We start from the raw sequence: 22,084 nt of genomic DNA on the forward strand, positions 1-22,084 counted from the left end.
CGATGATGAAGGCGCGGAATGGCTTTGTGAGCGCGCTGCTGGTCTACCGAGTATGATTTCTTTCTTATTGTGTCGTTTTTGGTTGCATGTCTGTGCAACCGTCTCTCTGTACACGACAGGCTGTCGTCCCTTGTCTAGCGTTCAGCGTCATGCATAGCGAAAGGAAATCAGACATCATCAGCGTCTTTCATCTCTGATCGGAAAACTGGATTTTGTTGTCATTCATACCACTGTGCAGGACAAAGCCACAATCAGCTCTGATGGATGAAACTAAATGAGCACGTAGGAAGGCAAATAGGGTCGTGCCGATGCAATGCAGAATGTATCTTAAAAACATGCTTCCTTTTCGATCTTGTTGCTGTACCTGCCTGCGCTTAGACTCGGCTTCGGAGAAAGTCTCCCGACATCGGAATGCCAAATGCTTACATTCGGGAGAAACTCGCGTAAACCCTAGAGATCCCGAGGTCGAAGCTTTGAGCGGCGCAGGTCATTCGAAGACGTCAATCCCTGAATTGAAGACTGCGTCGAAGAATTCCATCAACACGACATTACTTGGTCTTCCAGCGTCAACTCAAGCTCTCCTTGATTCTGCTCCTCCAGCCGGAGAGACGCACTCTATAGACATGCTATCGACAGCTGGACAATCCGCCTTGCGGGCAGCCCGCGCCCGCTCCCCTTCCCACACCCTTCTAAACCAGTTCCAATCGTCATCCGTCGCACGACTACTCTCCACACTTGCCATTCTCGAGCAACGCGACGGCAAACTCAACAGCGGCTCATTAGGAGCAATCACCGCTGGGGCAAAGCTCGGAGGTTCTGTACATGGCTTTGTGGCCGGAAAATCAGCCAAGGCCGTCGCACAAGAAGCGTCCAAAATCAAAGGCCTGGAGAAGGTCATCGCGGTGGAGAATGAGGCATATGACAGAGGGCTGCCCGAGAACTGGGCACCACTGCTGGTGGAGAATATCAAGAAGGGCGGTTATACGCATGTGATCGCAGCGCATTCCGCGTTTGGTAAGAGTCTGCTCCCTCGGGTGGCGGCGTTGTTGGACGTGCAGCAGATTTCGGACGTGATGGGAATTGAGGGAGAAGACAGTGAGTTTTACAACACCGGAAGGAAGGCACTTTATGCTGATGCGGTACAGCGTTTGTCCGACCTATTTACGCGGGCAACGCGATCCTCACCGTCCAGAGCAGCGACCCTACCAAACTACTAACAGTGCGCCAAACATCTTTTGCTCCTGCCGAAACTGAAGGCGGCTCCGCCAGCGTCGAAGAGGGCGCAGACACCAAGGTTGAATCGTCCACGGAATGGATTTCTGAAAACCTTACAAAATCGGATCGTCCTGAACTCGCTTCGGCCGAAAAGGTTGTCTCAGGTGGCCGGGGTTTGAAATCCAAAGAAGAATTTGACCGATTGATGCCTCCTCTGGCAGATGCGTTGGGCGCAGCCATCGGGGCTTCGAGAGCTGCGGTGGACAGTGGGTTTGCAGACAACAGTTTGCAGGTGGGCCAAACCGGCAAGAATGTCGCACCTCAACTCTATTTGGCCGTGGGAATCTCGGGCGCCATCCAACATCTTGCGGGCATGAAGGATAGCAAAGTTATTGCGTGTATCAACAAGGACCCGGATGCGCCTATCTTTCAAGTGGCGGACGTAGGATTGGTCGGGGATCTGTTCGAGAGGGTTCCTGAGTTGACGGAGAAACTAAAGTCCCAATGATAGACAAGTGTTGGTATATTCGAGGCGAGGAGTCCATGACGGAATCCTTCCTACTGCTATTGGTTTGGAGGCTAGCGTACATATGTGGCGGTGGGATATACTGTGTAGGTACCACAGTACAAGCACAAGTAAAAAGCAGCCCAGCTGGGTGCCAGCATATTATTGCCCTCTTGGCTTTCCCCTGGTTTACAATATGCATAAAATCTCTCACACACCAAAATCCATGGAGCCAAGATTTAAGGCTCGAGACAATCTAACGACATTGAGAGATAATCAAACGAGCGGCAGTGCACAACACCTGAAAGGCCAAAAAAGTTTTATGCATCTGGAGCTTCTGGTGTCATTAGAAGCACGAAGTTATCAGGTGACATTGAGTGACTTTTGGTGGGTGGTATTAAATCGAGTGGTCTGACAGCTTTAGTAATGCAGGTATTACCAGACACACCAGAAACACGCACGCGGGCCATGCACCCCAAGGTTAGAATTCGGGGAATACCCCCAACTCCGTCCTTGTCACAAGTCCTGTGCAGCGATATTTTTTTTTGCGGCTTTGTTTTCGCTCTCGGTGAAGCCAAATTGGATTGTTCTAGGTAATACCCTACGTAGCGACCTGACACACGGTTTCATAGAGACGGGAAGATATCCATCCCTCGAACATAAAGAGTGAGGAGCAGGGGAGTACGGCGACCGGAGCAGCCCGCAATCACTCCCGACCTTGTCGGGGTGGCTTGCACTTAGTTGACATGAGAAACTCGGTAGAGCGCATGACTCGTGCGTCACTCGTACCCCGGACTACCTTCGCAGCCAATGGGAAGTGACAGACAAAGCTTAAAGCCAGATCTCATTATGTAATCACCCTTAGTGTCAGGCCAGCACCCAGCCAGGACTCCAGGCAGCCGAGGACCCTACGAGGCTGCGTCGGACCCTTTCGTCGTTGGAGTGCTTGCAAAATCAGCTCACCTCGTGCATGTGATCAAGCTGCGCGTCAACTCACCCTCCGGGCGGAAGGGCGAATGCGCGGTAGCGATGTATCACCTACTTTCATTCTATGTCCAGAATCGATTAATTTTTGCTGCCTGGAACCCCGCGCCACCCTTGTGTCGGTACTGGTACCGACATAACCTTGGTCACAAAACTCAGCATAACGCCAGTTGCCGAAGGACAACGAGCCGCGGGGTCAATGACAAGGTCATCCAGACCTCAGTGCTGAATGCGTGACACTCTCTACTTGTACATCTGGGCTATTGTGTTGTACCTGCACTCAAGATGTGCAGAGACTTCGAGATTCGAGATTCCCGAGCCTGCATGTCCCCAGCCAGCCAGATACCAAGAGAGCCCAACATGCGGGCGAGTATCGGAGGTCAACTCTTTTTTTGGCACGCGAAAAACACTAAAGTTACCCGTTGCAGCGGGACAGGAAATTCGGAGACTTCGCTTATTTAGAGGGACACCAAGAATGAAAAGAGGCAGAAAAAATTGGGTGGTCTTGTTGCATTTTTCGTCCTTGGGAGAAGGGAGAAGAAGCCCATCAATCAGATGCCAGCGCGGAATACGTCCGGTCACCGTTGGAATGCACATTAGGTGGAATGGGACGGAGCCTGGCGTACGAGGAAGAATTTTCCTCTCCCCGTTCAGGTATGGCACTTCAGATTGAACAATCCCATTCCGTCCATCCGCCCATGATTCAGATCCTCCAGCCTGGTCATCCTGGTCGTTCTGGTCGAATCGTTCAACTCGTGGGAGGGACCCACACCGGACTTGTTAAGTTCAGGGTCCCCAGCGAGTCTTTACACGGCATTACGAGGATCGCTTTTAGGTTTTCGGCTCCTCTCCACCACCGTTTTCCTCGGTCGGGAACAGGCTGGCAAACTCGTTGGAGTAAGTAACCAAAGGGCAAAGGGCCACGGTGTCGACATTCATACTGTTGGAGGTGCAGGTTCAGAAGAGGACAGACTATCCTGGGGAATTCCCAGTTGATGGCAAAACCAACATTGGTGAGAACCCGATAATTGGAAGGAAACGTTGGGCCGCGGGACTAGTTTTGTGGGACGAGATCCACGAACCCTACTTGTACAAGTACGAGGCGATGCAGCCGCATCCTGAACTAGGTGTACTTGTATACCAAGTAATTGTATTGTGCTGCTGTCCAACACATATCGACAGACTGCGCATCGCAAGTCACAATCCCCGCGGCCCCGAGAAAAATTACACTTCGTTGAGCAATCCCGCATTTCTAACACAGTTTGAAGCTTCAGGAAGCATCTCGGCTCCGTATTGAGTGATATTTTGGTTGTGTCTTTCGTCCACGCGCTCCCTCCCTAAGCTCCCTCCGGTCCTTCTCGCTTCCGATCAAAGGGTCTAGGCTCTCTATGATGACGAACACAAGTGATCTAGAGAGGCGCAGTGTCGAGGAACAATTCCCGTCGTGGTTCTAGGTCGTGGTATCGCAAACCGCAAGGTTGTCTGTGCCAAGGAATCGGCATGTGTCGCTTCGCACAGTGCCTGCAATGTGGGATGCCCCCAGGCTCAGCACAGCGCTGCAGATACTGCACTTCCTGAGCCGTGCAGGACGGGATACAGTCTTGTGATCATTCTAGGAGGTTCGATAGAATAATGGCTCGCAATATGTCTGGGACAAAAAAAGGTACTGTACTTGGGTCGAGGGGGCTGAGGGGAGTAAACCGGAACGTGATGTTGTGCCATTTTATTCTAGAGAGGCGGCATGTCCCGTACCCACAGCACGAGATTCTGTAGCCAGGCCTTGCCCCATGCAGCCTAGTCACTTGCCACCATCCATACCAATGGTGTCCATTTCATACAAGTAAGAGGCGCAAGGCTTGCCTGGGAGGGCAGAGAGAGAATAAAAAAGGGAGCGAAATGTTTAAGAGTCGGACATCCCACACAAAGTCCTATCGAGGCCATGACGGAGCATGGATCGTTTTCAGGACATAACACGCAAACCAGATCTATCGAGAGAGGACATTGACGAAGTCCTTCGACAGCGCCGTGACAACAGGACCCCCCGGGCCTGCTATCCCTGCCACCAACGCAAAGTCAAGTGCAACTACGTGAAGCCTTGTCAAACCTGCATTGATCGAGGCTATCCCGAGATTTGCATCTACGACGCCCCGCGGTCAAAGTCGTTTGCCGAGACCGCATCGTCTTCGGGCGCCGCCAGCACCACCCCCGCAGCTTCAGACGAACCTGTGCTGGCACAGAAAGTCACCTTGTTCGAGCAGACACTATGGAAAGTCAAAGACGAAATCGACAGGGTCTTGGGCGTATGGGGCCCGAGACCAGAGTCGTCGATGGTCGGCCAGCAATCGCGCCAGAGTCCCAGCAGAGAAGGGACATGGTCGACACCTCAGGTACCAGGGCCGAGCACGCGGGGTACTGGCCAGCCTGTACACTTGGGACCGCATCCAGTGCTGCGGCCGACTGCGGTGTCGACCAGTGCTGACCCTGCGCGGTGGGCACAAGATCCCTCAAACCAAGAGATTCTATCCATCTTCGCCGTGGAGAATCAATCCATCACCTATCCTTTCTCTGCGTTGTGGGGGCTACACAACGAGCCCGCATCGAGGTTTCAAAGCCTGTGCGAGTTGCTTCCCAGCGACGTCGAGTGCCGCAGCCTCTTCGCTTGCTACACCGAGACTGCTCACGCCGTTTTCCCGGCCATTCCCGACCTCGACCAATTTCAGAACGACCTCAGCGAATTCCTTGCACGGCAGTCAACCGCCCAAAAAGTACCCCTCTCAGAGGCGGACCCGGAGCCACATTCGGGGATTGGCGGTAGAGACCTCCATTGGCTTGGGCTGCTTTTTGCATGTTTGGCCTCTGGCTGCCAGTACTCGACTCTTCCGTGTGAGGAACGTCGGTGGAAATCGCGAGTATACGGTGCTTGACTCCTGAACCCCCTTTCCGCGCCTTGACTCGCTCCTGTTACTGACTGAATTTCTAGTCTGCTGCGCCTACGAGTGCTTGCGATCCACCAATTACCTCGGATACCCCACCCTATTTGACGTTCAAAACATGCTGGTCATTGCCGATGTCATGGCCAACAGCCTCGATGCCGGTGTGGCGTGGTGCTTTGAAGGTGAGATGTACACTTTTTGAGGAGAAAAATACTGACAGACGCAAAAGGGCTGACGATCCGGCTGGCACAAAGCCTTGGACTGCACCTTGAAGTGCCTCCATCCACGGCAGAAAGCCTGCAGTGGCTCCGAAAGGAGCTATGGTGCGTAAAAACACAACATCTTGCGTCGAATCTACGTTAACTTGGGAGCAGGTGGCGCATCGTATGGCAAGAAAGCTCACTTGCCTTGGCTTTCGACAGACCTTCGACCCTCCCGATCCAAAGAACGCCCCTAAACACCGGATCCAGCGAGTTATCTTACATTGACTGCATGAAAAAAATCTGCCAGATTGGCATTGAAATTGTCCGCGAGCGTTCGAACAGAGCAGCCGGGCAGTTCAGTTCTGAAGATATATCTCGACACCAGGATATCCTCAACGAAATGGCACAGGAGGCTGCACCGTACCTCAAGGATGTGACGCTTTGCCACACGACCAAAGCTCGGCTCGAATACTGGAGCCTGTACCTACACCGGTCCTACGTCAATGCTGAGCTCTACAGGACCCTTCTAAGCGACCGCAGCCCCAGCCCCGACGATATGGATGCCTACGTGCGATGCCTGAGTGGCACGGTTACCGGCTTCCTTCACCTGCAGGTCACCGCTCCCGCAGTCAAGCAATCCTCAATATTCGTGCAGAGAGCGCTGAGCTCTGCTCTGATGTTGTGCACCATGGACGACCTTTCGAGGACGAGGCCAGCACAGTATCTGGTCCACAATTTTATCACGGTCATGGAGAGCCCGTGCACGCACTGTGCCGAGGCACACCTGCCTACACCTTTCTCCAAATCCATTGCGAAACTACAGGACATGGCGGCGATGCGGTGGCCTTCGAATCCTCCAAGCTTTTCGAGTGGTCGGACGCCGCCAGGGACGACCACGAGTCACGAATTGATGAACTGAAAAGAACGACACGGACTGTCGGTAATAAACAGATTACGGTTATCTAGCTTTGTCATATTGACCATTTTTGGTTGACAGCCCAACAGGCCTGATTTGCTCGAGGTCTTTTGCATCCCCCAGGACGTGGAAGGGTCACACCACCCGGGGAAATTCTACGGGGTACTGAACTTAAAGGAAAGGCATGCCCAGGAATGACGGCGGCTCACAAAGGCCACAGAACCGGCGGAAAAGGTTTGCGAACACCGCTGGCCCGGAAAAGACATGCGGTGGTACTCTTTGAGAGTACTTGTGCGACAGCGAAGCGACTGGAATTTATAGAGGGGTTCTGTGGCACACGGTCCCAGAGCTTGCTATACTATATAATATCATCTCCCTCTACTGACTCACCTCACTTCCGTTCCATCACATCAATCTTCTTTCTTCAATTTTCCTTCCCCCTTTACAGACACAGTGGCTGGAATTGGCTGGTTTGAATTTGGCCTGGATCACAACAGACACTGCGCGGTACTAGCTGTACACTTCTCTATCAGTCACTAACACGAGCCACTGTTATATCTTTCCTGCGGTAACGTCCGGCCATGACGATCGTCGAGGTACAGAGATCCTGCCACTCAAAAGGGGTCGCTCCCGAACATACCCAGACTGCTATGAAGGCTGCCTTTGTGGGCTGATGCCATTACCTCGCTCGCCCCATGCACAAGGGGTTTTGCGCTTCTCTACCGAGCACACTCCGAGAGACATGCGATCGCATTCCCCTCGACACCGGCATCAAGGTCCTCGAGTTTTTGATGATGGAGATTAATTCTGGGTCGTCTGGGTCGTCCCATTGCGACTCTGGGAAAGAATCTCATTGGCCCCGTCAAACAGGGCTACAGCCTCACAGACCCTGGACCGCCGAAGCCGCCGAAGCCACCGAGCAAATCCGAGCTGGCCGCTGCTGGCCTAGCTCGACTAGGAAATGTTTCCAAGCCAGTCAGTGGAGCTAATGCATCACTGGTGGAATCAGTGGAATCGGCCAGGAATATGGTTCCATTAAATTTAGTATTGGTGGATATGCCATGCCGAACCCGAACCCAGGGCCACCAGGGCGACCTGGGCCACTACTCGCAACTACTTGGACGACGAATCCTCCACTATTAGCCATGCACATGTGCACGCCCTCTTCCCCAAGTTTGATCGTCCGATCGTTCGATCTTCCCTTGGGCCAGCCGCCTGGAAATTTGCCATGGAATCGGCACTCACCATCCAGGAGGCGACAATGGACTACCTAGGGGGTGGATTGTCGTCGGTAGAGTTTCTTGTGCGAAGCTCGGCTCTTGCGTCTGGCCAGCCCTGGCCATCTGGAAACGGAGGGGGGGCGTTTCCTTATTACCTTCTTATTAGGTACTTGAACTGTGCAACGGAACCACCCCTCGCCGGCCAAGCTTGCCAACTGACGCAAGCGGAGCTGTTGTGAAGATCTCTGGGAAATGTATTATATCAACTCTGTGTGATAACGGAGCTTCTCTCTTTCTGAGCCTTTTCTCTTCCTATCTTAACCCCCCTGAGGGAAAAAACCAATATACTCATTCGGATCATCGAGTCTGTTTACCCAAGAACTTGTCCCCGAGGACGTCGTGTCTTGGGGGGGGGAAAACATCATTCGCGGTTTTTACCTGTATGGACTATATGCCAATGTCTGCCCACTCTCTTGTGGACTTTGGCGTCAGCAATGGGGTGGGTGTATCATTGAACCCTTCGGGGTATCCCCTTTGATAGCGCTGTCTGAATATTGACCATTGGAAATTTTCTTGTCGCAGCCTTTAAATGACATTGACTTTTCGATCTTTCAGCCGTTTATACGGAACGAGTATCTTAAAGAGCAACCGGGCTTCGTACCGTCAGATCAGCAACAACAACAGCAGCACCTACACAATGTCATATTCCCCAGTCAACCACTCGGTACCGGCGCCGGTCCTCCCGCACAGTTCCCTCTGTCGCCGCCCATATCGTTTGTCGACTACGAGATGCTCCAATCCACGACCCCGGACGACTGCTACCACTCGAGCACGGGTAATTTCGAGCCTCAGGTTTCGGAGGACGACGACTCACCCCAAAGCCGCCAGGAGCAGCTAGAGGGTTCGAAGGTCAACGCGGTCGTCGCCGCACCACCACCCGTCAACTGGTCGAATGTCGTTCCTTGGGTCTCGACCAAGCCGCCCTCGTCGCGCGGACGCCCACGGGGTGGGAAACGAAGAGCCGCCGCGGCGCGAAATGTAGAGGCTGTAGCGGTCCCAACGACGGGGAAACCACCGGGCGCCAAACGAGGGAGGAAACCCCGAGCGGCGCGACAGCAAGCGACCAGGGCTCCGACGGAGGAGGACGACAAGGCGGCGCTCAAGGAAGCCAAGGCGGCGCACTCGGTCGTGGAGCGGCGGTACCGCGACAACCTCAACGGGAAGATGAGCCAGCTGTACTACGTTCTGCGGGAGGTGAACTCGCCGGGCCCGCACTCGCGGTTGTCGAGCACAAGCGGCAGTAGCGGCACCAGCGAAGTCACGACACCCCTCCCTGCGTTCCAACCGCCGAGTCGAGTCCGCAAATCCGAGATCCTCAACAGCGCCATCGACTACATCCACCAGTCTGAGGTGGAGATGCGGCACATGGCCGACGAGATCAAGCACCTGCAGGACAAGGAGCGGACGATCCGGAACCTGGTCAAGTGCGAGGAGTGGTCTGTGCTGAGGGCACTTTTAAGTTCATGATTTTTTGGTTGGGTCAGAGGTGAACGGGTCAATGAATGCATGTACGCGTGTGCATGGATTATCTGCATATACGTTTTCGCGTGCGAGTGTGGGTGGGGACGAGGTGAGGCGAGGTCAATGGGCACGAACGAGGAGGGGGAAGAGAGGTGGTCTATCAACACCACTGGGGGATAGTCTGGTGACCAGGAGAAATCCTGCACTCACACAGAGACTATGCAGTGTCGACCCAGTGTCAAAGACGTAGGTCGAGAGGAAGAACTCAACAATCGATCAACAATCAACAACAAACTATCTTCAACAAACGCGAGAAGCAAGAGACATGTCGTGAGGAGCAGTCATCTCAGCCTCGAGAGCTGATTGAGAGGGACATGGGAGACGGGTTGTCGACAGATGGAAATTACCGGGCGTAGTCACCTGTATGTCCCGACTACGGCCAGCCCTAGGGAGGAGTTCGTTCGGTTTTTTCTTGGGGACGAGGAGGGGGGATTTTCATGTATAAAGAGGCACTTGTCGTTTGGTCATGGTGGTTTTATTAACGGGTGACAAGTCGACGGCTCCATCGCAGGGGAACAGAAGGGGGGTCAAGGTCAATATAGAATATTTATCGGTTTATCATCTTGGTTGTCTGTTTGTTGTCTCTTCTCTGGTGATCTCATGTCACGTCGCAGGTCAAGTAGGTCCAGCATGTCCCAGTAATCTCGATGTACAGTACACTCTGCACTCTACAGAAGCGGACCAGCATGAAGAGAAGTCATTTTCTCGTAGAGGGGAGAAGATATGGAAAAGGCCCCGTGACCCGTATCCCGTATCCAATATGGCCAATCGCTTATTGCGTGACCACGTATCACGTATCACGTATTGCGCACCTATCGCTCATCTCTACCGAGTAACTTAAGTCAGTGTAGTGGATGAGGGAGCGAGTACCCGTTATCTACCCCCCAAAGGACCAAGTGTTGTATCAACCTATCTATCTATCAACCAACCTCTGGTACATTCCCCTCGATTTCATTACATTTATATGACAACAGCACTGGTGACACTGGGCAATTCTTGTTAGACGTCGGCGCACATTGCGATCGGCCGATCTAGGGAGCCATTTGTTACCCTTTTTTTTCGCTTCTTTAAAACCACTTGTACTTGACTACGTGATTACCCTAGGGCACTAAGGAGTCGGTGGGCACGAGGGAGGGTAGGCGACACCGACGATCTCAACGAGCCCAAGCCCGCACCAGCAGGGCACCGGTGGGAGGATCGGCGAGGGAATCAACCGCACTCTGATTATCAGGAGTAAAAACGACAAGGGGGGATTTGGGGAGAAGGAGCGAGTGAGGTGTTGATGTCGATGTCGAGAATGACGAGTCATTTCGTAGCGCGGTAGGTGTTTGGATATACTAGGTGCTGTACATACTCGTGGGTAGTTATTTGATAGGTACTAGGTAAGAGATAAGTATAGCTGTATGGATACCAGCACAAGTAACACGTCGGCTTGGTAGGTTACCCTTTTTTGGATCGTGGACAATGCACAAATGCCCAACTGCCAAATGCATAAAAACTATTCAAAATACCTGATGTTAGTGCCAGGTGGGTATGCATTGCATCATCGCCTAGTATATGCACAATTACCTACCAGTGCCTTCCTACTTAGCTTGCTAGGTACCGAATATTAGTGTCTCTCGTCCATTAACCGCTTCAGGAAGGATCTGGTCCGCAACTCAATGGCTCGTCTGCACTAGTACTTAGACGCGTAATGGAGTAGGAGTACAAGCACATGTACAAGTGAGCCAGCCCGGGTGGTTCACCCGCGAACACTCACTAACGAAGTCTCCAGTAGGTAACCCGATGGCCTTGTCATCTACAAGCATCTACTCCGTAGAACTAACTCGCTCTCGCTACTTCCGTAGCACAACGGAGCTTTTAACGGAGTAGGGAAAAAAGGGTAACAAAAGAATATGGTCAAAAAAATGGTGGTCATGACGCCAATTTCATTTGGACTATCTCCTTCAAAGCATCGCAGTCGCCTTCGCACCGCACCATGCGCTGCAGGACCGCCAGTTGATTCTGTAACCGCACAATCTCATCCGACATGTGCCTCATCTCTAGCTCCGACTCGTTGATGTACTGCAGGGCATTGCTCAAAATGTCCGATTTCCGCGGTTGCGGTTGTTCCCGTTGCTGTGACTGCGACTGCGACTGCGACTCCCCCCACTGTGGTGATGAGTCGCTGTCGTCACTGTTGTTGGCGCTGCTGCCGCTGCTGGACATGCGGCTCGTCCCCTCCAGCGTGCGGTGCAGCTGCCACATCTTTGCGTTGAGGTTGTTACGGTATTTGCGCTCGATGGCCGAGTGCGTCTGCTTGGCCAGCGCCCGCTCGAGATCATCGCTGTCACTTGAAGCGGTTCTCTTGAGCTTGGAGACTCGGTGCGAGTGCGTCTGTCTTCTTGATCCGGTGTTTGTGCGCTTCTCCCGGCTCCCTGCCCGCCGGGCCGTCGAGTTCTGCGATGCCACAGTCGTCGCAGCGCAATCTTCAACTTCGGAAGAAGCTGAGGACTCAGAAAGAGCCAGCTCGAAATCGGAGAGCTGGTAGTCTCTGGTAGAATCGCTCTTTACCACCTCATCCTCACCAGCATATACTGGGAGGTTGTTGGGGCTGTAGGACCGCATTGGGTCTGACACATACGGGAGAAATGATGTGTTTGCAGTGGTGAATGACTGGGTCGGAGTCTTCTGATACATGAGGCTTGCATCGACAGTATTCCAGGGATATTGAGATTGGTTATAGTATTGCCGTGACTGGCCAAAGTTTGTAGTATTGGACTGGTCGTACGAGGCTAGAGGGTTTGACGCGCACCCAAAGAGCCCGTCCATGTCGGCGTTGGTTAGGGTAAAGTTGTACCAGTCGTCCATGTCCACCATGGAGTCTTGTTGAGGGATGATGGTATCCATTGCTAAGGACTTGTAATATTGAGAAGGGGTAATGATTCAAAGTGTAGAGTTGGATAGGTGTTGGTGTTGAAGCTGGAGATCCATTGTGGCAAGGAGGGCACGGGCAGCGTCATATATAATTGAGGCTTTGTAGCCATCTTGGGACGATCTCGAGCGAGCGTGCCTTCGCGCTAGACTTCGGAGATGATGCAAACAGATTCTGTTGAGAGGATTGAAACTCGGAGATGACGAAAATCAGAAATCTACTGCCACCAAAGTGTAGACCGTGTAGATCGTGTAGGTCAGAGTGAGACCAGTCGAGACCTCGCGGGCCACGGAGGACAAGCGGAGCGCAGCGCTGCAATACCAGAGAGTCGGCAGTAGTGAACAGAGAGATACGCACTCAATGCAACGACGGAGTATCTACGGGTACAAGAATGCCCCTGATTATTAGGCTTATTGTCTACCTACGAGTAGCGAGCGAGATCTCGGGGCACGTTCTTGGGCGTTTATGTCCTAGGGGGGCCTAGTACAAAGTCCACGGGCACCCTGGGTATCTTTGGGTCTCTTCCCAAGGGACACGGGGCTCTCCCAAGCTTATAAGGATCCCTAAGATAGCTACACAGCCAGGCCCAGACTCGCTCCGACCATTGTGCGCCGCATGTCCGAGCAACACCTGAGCACCTGAGCCAAGCCTCATGGCCGTGCCTGGCCATCTCCTCTCTCAAGTACTTGTTCGCTACGCTTCGCTGTTCCACAACCAATCCGAGTCCACGATAACCTGCTCTCTCCCGCCCGGACTCCACGGGCCTCGTCGGTCATCAACACACCACCTCTCCGAAATACATCCGAGCCTGTCCGAGTTAATCACTTCCGAGTTGAGTCCCTGAATAACGTGTTATGCTTCAAAAAGGGGCTTGTTCCCAGCGAACCTGGTATTACTCCAAAGCTACGAGAAAAATCAAAAGGGAAAAGAGAGCGGACAAGAGACACGCAAAACTCAACTTCTATCCCAAACGCAGCCGAAATGCCACGCATTTTACACGCCACAAGGCTACACACTCAGATCTCCCCAAAATACTTCCTACGAATACCGAAACAAAAGGTCAGAGGAACGCAATCCTCAGACCGGAGATATACCCTGCGATCCCCATAGGATCTTCTCCATCAACTCATAAGGCGAGTCCTCAGACCGCCCGCCGTCGTCCCCAGATGCTTCATTCGAGGGATGCCCATAATACATCAGAGTGTCCGAGCTTGTGCCTCGCTCCCACGTTGGTATGGTATCGCCGCTCGCACTGTACTCGGTCCCAACCTCGGAGCCGTGGTGGGCATTGAGACGAGCCAGCGCCCGCACAGCTCGGGCAATGGGAGCAGAGTGCTCGTTGGGATCCAGCGACGAGTTGATGCTCGACATGACCACAATCAGCTTGTCAAGCAATGTCCGCACCCGGGGCTTACTATGAGGCTGTTTCAGAATCCCAAGCAGCAGCGCCGAGCTCAGAGACCGATGCACCGCCGCCCATGATTGTGTGGCAAACCGAGTCACGTTGGACAATCCCAGAAATGCATCCACCGTGTTGGCCATATTCTCCAAGCACGTGGCCCGAAAGTTGCCTAGTTCCGACGAGGTCTGCCTGCGTTTCAACGCGGACCGATACAGCTCCGATAAGATATATGACCGATGAAGATAGAGGTTCCAATGCTCTAGTTGGTCCCTCATTGACTGGCACGCCGTCGCGTCTTTAAGGTGGTGAAGCGCATGGTCCATCATTCTCGACAAATCCTCCTGATGACGGTTGATCCGTATCAGTTCTTGCCGGGGGTCCGTGTGTTTACTTCTCTCCCGCACAATTTCGAGCCCTGTCTCGCACAAGATCTTCATGCAGTCGGTATATGATAACCACGTGTTGTCGACGGGCTGTACGGATTTGTGATGCGAGATGGTAGGAGTCGATGACGCTCGATCGAATGTAATCGAGATGAGACTGTCCTGCCAGACGATCCGCCACCTATGAGTGTTGTCAGTAAGAACGCTCAGAGGGAACGCTCGGATGGCGCTAATTCAAAAGTCGCTTTGACTTACCAAAGCTCCTCCCGAACCGACCTCTCAGCCTCGCTGCTAGTCCGGTAGGTCTTTTGATGGAGACCAAGGCTCTGTCCGATCCGGATAGTCAGCCCTTTCGGGGCGGTCAGCAGAATAATCTCCACTCGAATATCGGCACTTACCGAGCAAGCACCAGGCGATGCCAGAGTTCATGTTATTGGAGATGACGTTCCCCAGCACCAGCAACGTCTGGATGTCCAGCAACTTGGAGTTGGACAAGTAATTGATGATGCGGAGACATTCATATGCACAGCACACTACACCACGGTAAGCTCTTGGTTTCACCGCCAACGGACTGCTTCTCACCATAGACCTGACTGGTCAGTTGGCGTTCTTTATGCGGCAATGACGAACACTGGTAGCCGGAAGCGAGAATGGCGAACAGTAACCCCACCCAGTGGAGGGTTTTCCCGTATATGTTGTCATTCGAAAGAGCCTCGTAAGGAGCATCCCTGCTCGCGGCAGCCTTGTTGATGAGGAAGTGGGTGAGTTCGCCCTCAAATTGTTTAATATCCACTACTCCAGGGAAAAGAACATGAGCCGTGTCGCGGTACTGTGCAAAGTATTGCAGGCAATCGGCGTCGGTCGGCAACAGCCTGCACATTGCCTGCAGTCTGGCATAAGATCCGTGGGGTAAACCCCAAAGGTCCACGAAAGGGTAGGTGGCACTCTCGTTATCTAGACCAAACAGAGGTAGGATGCTTTTGCCGAGTACATCCTGGGCATCATACTCGTTGGGGTCACTCTTGAGCGAAAATACCATGGCCGGGACCGAGTTGCCGCCCAGGTGGACGGTCTCGCCCGTGACTTCATTGCTGGTGTGGATGGCAAAGTTGTCCTGGTCGACACCTTCACTGCTCGAGTCTCCTCCCGTTCTCTCGACCTTGGGCCTGCCCACCAGCGTCGAGGGAGACCCATCCCTTCCCGGCAGATCTTTCAGCTCGGTACGCAGCTCTTGAATGGCCTGTTCGATCGTCTGCAATCTCTCACTGATCCTGCTCCACCCCATGGGCTGTCCTTCGATCGGAGTGCTGGGTGGGATTCCCTGGCCGGCAATTGTTATCGTCGTCGTGGTGTTCGCGTCGATATTCGCGCGCTTGGACAAGGGCTCATAGAGGCAGAGCTCAGGGTGGTTACGGTCGATGCATTTCTGACAGGGGTGTTGATAGTTGCAACCCACTTTCCTCTGGCGACAGGGATGGCAAGCCTTTTGCCCGCGGGCCTTGCGCTTGCGACGTAGACGTTCATTGATCTCTTCCTGAGTCAACGCTTCCACCTTTGGTTGTGCCTCGTCCCCTGGGGTGGTTATCTGGTAGTGGCCCCGGCTCGAATCCATTGTAAACGAGCACTTTCGGAGGACGTGCGCGGTGGGCGCTATCCGAAAACTACCGCAAGAAGAAGCTGGGCGGAGGGGAGGGGGGGCCACTACCCAGCTCTTCGCGGGTGGCCCTCGCGAACTTGGGGCTTGGGGACCTCTGGAGAAGGAGGGAAAGGAGCAAGATTAAGAGTGATTGTTTGGCATATGGTCCTGCAAAAAAAAGGCCGAGGTGAGCGACGGAGCGACAAAACTGGACAAGAGATTGGGAGGAAAATCGGGGATCGGCTGATATTGAAGGAAGAGAGAGCCGCGATAGGCTCCGTGGGCCGTGGCTTCCTTGTGTGAGTGGTGTTGTGCTTGGCTGGCAGCTGGGAGGAGGGAAATGCGATCCCGCACCTGTGCCCTGTACTGAGTAAGTAACAGGATCGGGAAGGTGAGGCGGGCACAAGTTTAGGCCAGTAGACACAGTTTTTTTTTTTCGGCGGGTTCGGCGGCCTCGGGGACCAGATCGTATGTAGACTGTACATACGGAGTAGGTGGTGGGCTGTTCTAAGGCTGTCCCTCGTGGGTTTGGCCCCCTGTCGAAATCTACTTTCCTTACTCGTAACTACCCAAAGTCGCTAAAACGGGAGCCATGGAATCTCTGTCTGGCGCCCCCCCGCCCCTTCCCTAAACTACATACAAAGTACCTACCGAGCGCGCGAGTCGTCATTCCATGGGAACTATTTAAGCATGCGTTGTGGTCCCCCCTGGGCCCCCCCTCTCCCTTTTCGCCCCGCATCGCGAAAACGGGGGACCCAGCACGCCAGAATAGGCGTTCGTCGTCGTCGTCGTGTCGGAGCTCATTTCCTTTTCGTCCAAAAACCCGCCCGCCGGTCGAGAAAGTCCACCGCGCGCGTTTGTCAATTTGTGCATGCATCCCCGTGTTCCGAGTACGAGGGTTACTTGCACAAAAGTAGTGCGGCCGGTGCTGGTTGACTGAGTCGATGCCACTGCCGTCGCCTTCGCCACTTGCCATTCACTACTGAGGAAACACCCCGTTCTGTGGCGAAAAGGGAAAGGCAAAAGGCAAGAGGCAAAAGGGCGGTTGGGTTACACAAAATGCGAGGAGAGGAGGTGAACTAAGCTGGAAAGCGTCCTGTGACGGACTACGCTAGGCTGTATCACCTCGCTTATATCAATGGTGACTTGGGGAAGTGCAAAGGGATTGCAGTTCAGGCCTACCCGGTAGAAATCACGATCGTGTCTGCAATGCTACTCGGTACTGCTGGTGGATATCAAAAGTGTCGTCAAGATCTGACATGACCCAAGATGATTGGTATTCCATCCGTACGACACGATGACGAGCCGTCCATACCGGTACACCTCGAAGGCTTGTACACTACGGAATACTTGCGCACTATTCTCCTCGACTAGGATATCAGACTGTCGCTGTTGTCGCTGTTATCCCTTCCGACAATGCACTACAAGTACAAATCGAGTATGACGATTCCGGATGACTTATCGTGATATTGGACCCCTTGAGCGACTAGAATATCAAAATAAAAAGCTCTTCGCCAACTTTACCACCTCAATCAATTGATCATCACGCCCTCCATCTGTGATGCACTCACAGACTTAATGACTGAAAGTCTCCCAGACCCAGAGATATCGCGAATTCGATCTGACCATGCTCGCGAACCCGGCCCTGATGGCCAATGAATCCATCGAGTCTTGATCCGGGATCGATTGCTGGGACCTGGGGGGCTTGGTCACCTCGGAAAAGTGGCCGACTTGGACGCATTCCAAGATCAAGGTCGCCAGTCCGGCAGCGATGGCCGTGGCGACCGAAGAACCCTCATGGACATACCCTAGCTCCTTGTCCGGGTTGCTCCCCCTCAGGGGGATCTTGTGGCCAGGAAAGAGAAAGTCGATCTTGTGTTCGTCGACGTATCGGGCGTTGTTGCCCATGGCCGTGGCGGCGCCGATGCGGATGACGTTCTCTTGATCCGCGTGTTTGGGGTAGGTTTCGTCATTGCCTATCTTGCCCTGGTCGCCTGATGCGCACAACATGATGGTTCTTTGTCGGACGGCCCTGGTTATGGCCTCGTCAAACTCTTTCAGCAGTTCCTTGTCTTCTGGCCGTCTGACGGACCAGGACATGGAGATGACCCTGGCTCCGCAGTCGACAGCGTGGTTGATAGCCTGAAAGAAAAGGTGCCATATTAACGGTTTGTCCACAATGATGATAAGCCACTAGGAAATAATGACCAATACTAACATCGACGACACTGGCTACGACGATAGTTAGCCTGTTTGGATCCTGTGTCGCTGGTCTGGTCGCTACCTTGATGATGTAGATATCCGCCGTCGGGCAGATTTTGCGGATGAACCTTGCCATGATGGTTCCATGACCGCTGTCAGAAATCCAATATGGATAGTTTCTTTGCCCTGCGTCGTCGAAGGCGAAACTTCTCCCGAGGTAATCCCTGCCCTGAAGCGAACTCTGTGTAGTGTCGACACCGTCGTCAATCAAGGCAACTCGGATCGACTTGAAGTTGTTCTCTGCGTCTCTCGCTGGGCGTTCTCGGACCTTGAGAAAGGCAGTCGTGAAGTTCTGCATGCACTGCATCCAGCGATGTTGATCCATCTCGGCCGCCGGCCTGTCGTAATCAGCCGGCTTAGATTTAAGAGACGTCTTCGCCGCAAGGTGGATTATTTGGGGGCCAGCGATTTCCCTGTCCCCGGCGACTTCACGTTTCATCGATATGTGAGAGCCTGCTGAACATGGGCGGAATAGTCCAGAATCCAGACGGAGTGATCCGGATGCCAAAGTCGCGCTGTCGTCCAGTATTGCACTCCTCTCTTGTGACGGTGGTCTTCTTTTCTCTGCCACGAGCGACCAGTTGCGTATCAGACGATCATCAAAGCCTTTCAGGTGCTCCGATATGTTCGAAGACAGGTCAGGACTGTCCTGTTATAGTGACAAGGAACTCAGCAATGAGAAGTTATCGAGGGTCGAGTATAAAGGAAAGACACAATACCTCTGGCGAGAAGATGAAAATCTTTGACAGTTTGCCATACTGAGCTAGCATGGGTAGTCCTTCAGCTTCGCTCCAAGCACCTAAGATGGCGTCGTTACCACCCCAATATAGATACAATTCCTTCAAATTCTTGCCGATCTTGAAGATGTTAGAGGGACACAAGTCCGGCCGGCGCCAGTCCAAGATCTCCACGTCGGCTCTGGCGAGGGCGCGCTCTATCGCGTCGTAGCTGTGATAGTTTCGTTTCATGTCGTCGACGATGACATGCAGGATTCGTTTCACACCTTTACTTTATAACCAGCCCAGGATACGTGTAGCATCGTTGCGGCCCTTTGAGACAACTCGGTCGTCATCCTTGTCCGGCTTGAACTTGATGTTTGCAATCGGTACGTATTTTAACGTCGTCTCAAAGTCAGGTTTGTTCCAGTGACTTTCAAACTGGGCAAAGGTCATGTCAGTCGATGGGGCGGCCATGTAATCAAACCACAACTCTTGGTCTGGGAGTTCAACTTTTAGTCTTGTATGTCCTAGTCTTGGGGACCTGAGGGTGGGTGGGCATGCTCTCTTACTCTTCTCATTTGGGATATACAAGCAGCGGTACGCAGCATCGCATGACATGTCCCTCAGACTCTCAAGCTTTAATTCGTCCTTGATTAATTTTGCTGTTTCGTCGGTGACGTCCGGACTTCCCTGTCTCCTGTTAGTGCCCCAGGATCCTGCTGACAAGTCTAGTTCGGCAGCCCTCGTATCCAAGGGGTTTGAGCCACTATGGCTTGCCGGTTTTGACTGAACAAGACACTGGTATGGGAGTGCCCAGTGAAGTCTTTCTTTTGGAGCATAGAACGGCGGCGGGAAATGAGCTCCCGAACGATCTCGAAACGTCTAGGAGTGCACTTTTAATATTAGACCGCCAGATGAAGGGGCGTACGTCCGTGGATATCTTGAGCAAGCAACATGTCATCTGGTGCTAGGGAGATGATAGCCAGGAGTAATTTATTGGCAGCGAGTAGGCTCTCCTGCTGTACATGGCGTCATGCAAAAACGTGTTTCGCATCCAAATAGCGGCCCAGGTGGCTTTGCCCTTCTCAATGATTTGACGGACGTTCTTGACGGTCAAAGGCAGACTTGGCTCTCCTGAAACAGCACAAAGAAAGTCATGATTGCCTCGTTGAATGGCTGTGTGTAGAGGCGTATTTGACTCGCCGTCCCGTTCCACCAACAGGTTCATGCCACCCGGTTGCAAGAGCATTCTTGCCACTAGCTTCTGAACAGCCAGCCTCGTTGAAGGCGATCTGTTATCCTCCTGACTCGAGGCTAGAAAATGCAGAAAATTTTCACCCCGCAACCTGCTGGTGGTCATCACAAGGCTGTCACCGCGCTCTGCAACGAGTTGCTTCGACCGCCGACGCCGGCTGGCGTTCTCGGTTTCTGGCATTTTTTCGATCTCTTTGGCGCACTCCAAAACAGTCTCAAACAGGACTAGAGCTGGATCGGGACAAGAGCTGGGCGGCGACAGCACATTCGCTATTGACGTAAGTTCTACGCGAGGTTGTGAATGATTCATTGCCAAAGCAATGACTAGAACCCTTGGTTCCACGTTGCGAGAGTAGTAGGTACGTAGGTATCGACGTAGGTGTGTAAATGGCATGTAGGTCGCCGAGAGTAATGAATGCGTCTGACCGAGTTGTGTGTACTCGGTACTGAGTAGTTTAAGTGTCATGCGTGGTGTGAGGTGCCACTGCTTTGCTGCCTCCCACCACCTCCCTAAATACGAGGAATCGATGCATTGAGCCGAGGGGAGGTCATGCAGGTGTCTCGATTGTCATTGGCACGATGATGCGTCTCGGTGCCTAAATACCAATGCCCCAGTCCATTGTCATTGTCATTGTAATTGGCACAGGAATGACGTGCGTAAAAGGCTGTCGGGCTGTGCCTTGTCAGGTCAACCCAATCCCTTTTCAGTCTCTCAAAATCCTGTCGAGTCGCTATGTTCATCTAATCCATCTTAAATAGCGTTAGCCTCAGTGATCTGCTCGCGCGGCCTCGCCGTCTCCTCAATATCACCTCATCACTCATCATGACGTTCCACGAGGCTGAGGACGACGCGTGGGGCTTGGCTGCGGATAACGACGAGAATGGTCCCATGTTATTTGAGGCTCCGCTCTTCGTCAGTGGTGATGACGACGATATATTTCATGTCAAGAACCAGTCCTTGACAGAATGGCAGCGGCGCATTGTCATGGAGCGCCTCACAAAGGCCTGTACGATTCAATGCTTCCTCGTCAGTGTTCTCCACGGGAAACTGAACAAGACTCCCGAATCGCCGTCGGCTACCCTGATGGTGTTCACGTCCCGCCTGGATCCTATCAAGCACGACCGACGGCTTATCCGCGCTCGTATAGATATCGAGTTCTTTGCCGAGGATCGCGAGGATGCTGCCCCTACAGTCTTGGCTGTTGGGTTAGACGACCGCTGGACCATTGGGCCTACCGCAGACCACGAGGATGTTGTAAAGGGAGGAAATGTCAACTTTGGCGTCGCGGGGATACCCTTTGTGAATGTTGGGGTGGAGGCATCACTCAGCAAAACTGGCGGCCGTGATATTCACGATGCCACCACCATCACTGGAGGGACGCATTTTGGCGAGGGCATCAACGCTGGTGCCCACACGGCCTGCGGATGGACTCTGCTGGAAAACCAACAACGAAAGACAGGCGTCCCTTATTCATTCACCGTGCCCGTTCTCCTTGAACGGCACCACGTCAAAAAGTTCAAGGCGTGTGTGCATTTGGCGGCCAAGGGTAACGCGCGAACGACTATCGAGTGGATGTTCAACAAGATCCCTGTGGATGATCTGGTGCTCTTCAACCCCGCTGTCGATAGACGGTGGGACATGACAGAAGTGAAATATACAAAGGATGAGCTTGGGAAATGGGAACACAAAATGGAACAACTCACCCATGTCATCTGCCGCACGGTTTATCAGGGCGCCGAGAGGGAGATCTAAACATCGCTATGCCGAGTTACAGTATAAGCTGTACTTGTTCATATCAGAAAGTCGGGGGTATTTGACTTTGTGCATGGGACGATGAACTCGGTAGAGATATCCTTGACTCGGCAATACTAAGACAAGTGGCCCGTGGGAGTAGCATCAGGGACTGGTCTTGTGTACGCAGGGACCAATCAAATCTTTCAGTCAAGTCAGTTCTTG

The 22,084-nt window shown here is 53.1% G+C and overlaps 7 protein-coding genes across 7 annotated transcripts; 4 read left to right on the forward strand and 3 right to left on the reverse strand.

Annotated features, from left to right (window-relative positions):
• Window positions 1-623: 623 nt before the first annotated feature.
• On the forward strand, window positions 624-1,723 carry Z517_12315 (uncharacterized protein; the record flags this gene model as incomplete). The annotated part of the gene is made up of 2 exons (XM_013422729.1): window positions 624-1,095; window positions 1,146-1,723. The coding sequence occupies 2 exons, from the start codon at window positions 624-626 to the stop codon at window positions 1,721-1,723; spliced, it is 1,050 nt and encodes a 349-aa protein (XP_013278183.1).
• Window positions 1,724-4,653: 2,930 nt separating this feature from the next.
• On the forward strand, window positions 4,654-6,759 carry Z517_12316 (uncharacterized protein; the record flags this gene model as incomplete). The annotated part of the gene is made up of 4 exons (XM_013422730.1): window positions 4,654-5,596; window positions 5,685-5,819; window positions 5,867-5,960; window positions 6,012-6,759. 4 exons carry the CDS (start codon window positions 4,654-4,656, stop codon window positions 6,757-6,759), a joined length of 1,920 nt encoding a protein of 639 aa, XP_013278184.1.
• A 1,659-nt stretch (window positions 6,760-8,418) lies between these two features.
• On the forward strand, window positions 8,419-9,503 carry Z517_12317 (uncharacterized protein; the record flags this gene model as incomplete). The annotated part of the gene is made up of 2 exons (XM_013422731.1): window positions 8,419-8,475; window positions 8,592-9,503. 2 exons carry the CDS (start codon window positions 8,419-8,421, stop codon window positions 9,501-9,503), a joined length of 969 nt encoding a protein of 322 aa, XP_013278185.1.
• Window positions 9,504-11,471: 1,968 nt separating this feature from the next.
• On the reverse strand, window positions 11,472-12,446 carry Z517_12318 (uncharacterized protein; the record flags this gene model as incomplete). Its single annotated transcript, XM_013422732.1, has 1 exon — window positions 11,472-12,446. One exon carries the CDS (start codon window positions 12,444-12,446, stop codon window positions 11,472-11,474), a length of 975 nt encoding a protein of 324 aa, XP_013278186.1.
• A 1,102-nt stretch (window positions 12,447-13,548) lies between these two features.
• Z517_12319 (uncharacterized protein) lies at window positions 13,549-15,868 on the reverse strand (the record flags this gene model as incomplete). Its single annotated transcript, XM_013422733.1, has 4 exons — window positions 13,549-14,437; window positions 14,512-14,605; window positions 14,655-14,789; window positions 14,839-15,868. The coding sequence occupies 4 exons, from the start codon at window positions 15,866-15,868 to the stop codon at window positions 13,549-13,551; spliced, it is 2,148 nt and encodes a 715-aa protein (XP_013278187.1).
• A 1,599-nt stretch (window positions 15,869-17,467) lies between these two features.
• Z517_12320 (uncharacterized protein) lies at window positions 17,468-19,347 on the reverse strand (the record flags this gene model as incomplete). Its single annotated transcript, XM_013422734.1, has 4 exons — window positions 17,468-18,034; window positions 18,111-18,803; window positions 18,874-19,157; window positions 19,185-19,347. The coding sequence occupies 4 exons, from the start codon at window positions 19,345-19,347 to the stop codon at window positions 17,468-17,470; spliced, it is 1,707 nt and encodes a 568-aa protein (XP_013278188.1).
• A 1,603-nt stretch (window positions 19,348-20,950) lies between these two features.
• On the forward strand, window positions 20,951-21,880 carry Z517_12321 (uncharacterized protein; the record flags this gene model as incomplete). Its single annotated transcript, XM_013422735.1, has 1 exon — window positions 20,951-21,880. One exon carries the CDS (start codon window positions 20,951-20,953, stop codon window positions 21,878-21,880), a length of 930 nt encoding a protein of 309 aa, XP_013278189.1.
• Window positions 21,881-22,084: the final 204 nt, after the last annotated feature.

Source organism: Fonsecaea pedrosoi (genome assembly GCF_000835455.1).
Source record: "Fonsecaea pedrosoi CBS 271.37 unplaced genomic scaffold supercont1.9, whole genome shotgun sequence".
Lineage (NCBI taxonomy): Eukaryota > Fungi > Ascomycota > Eurotiomycetes > Chaetothyriales > Herpotrichiellaceae > Fonsecaea > Fonsecaea pedrosoi.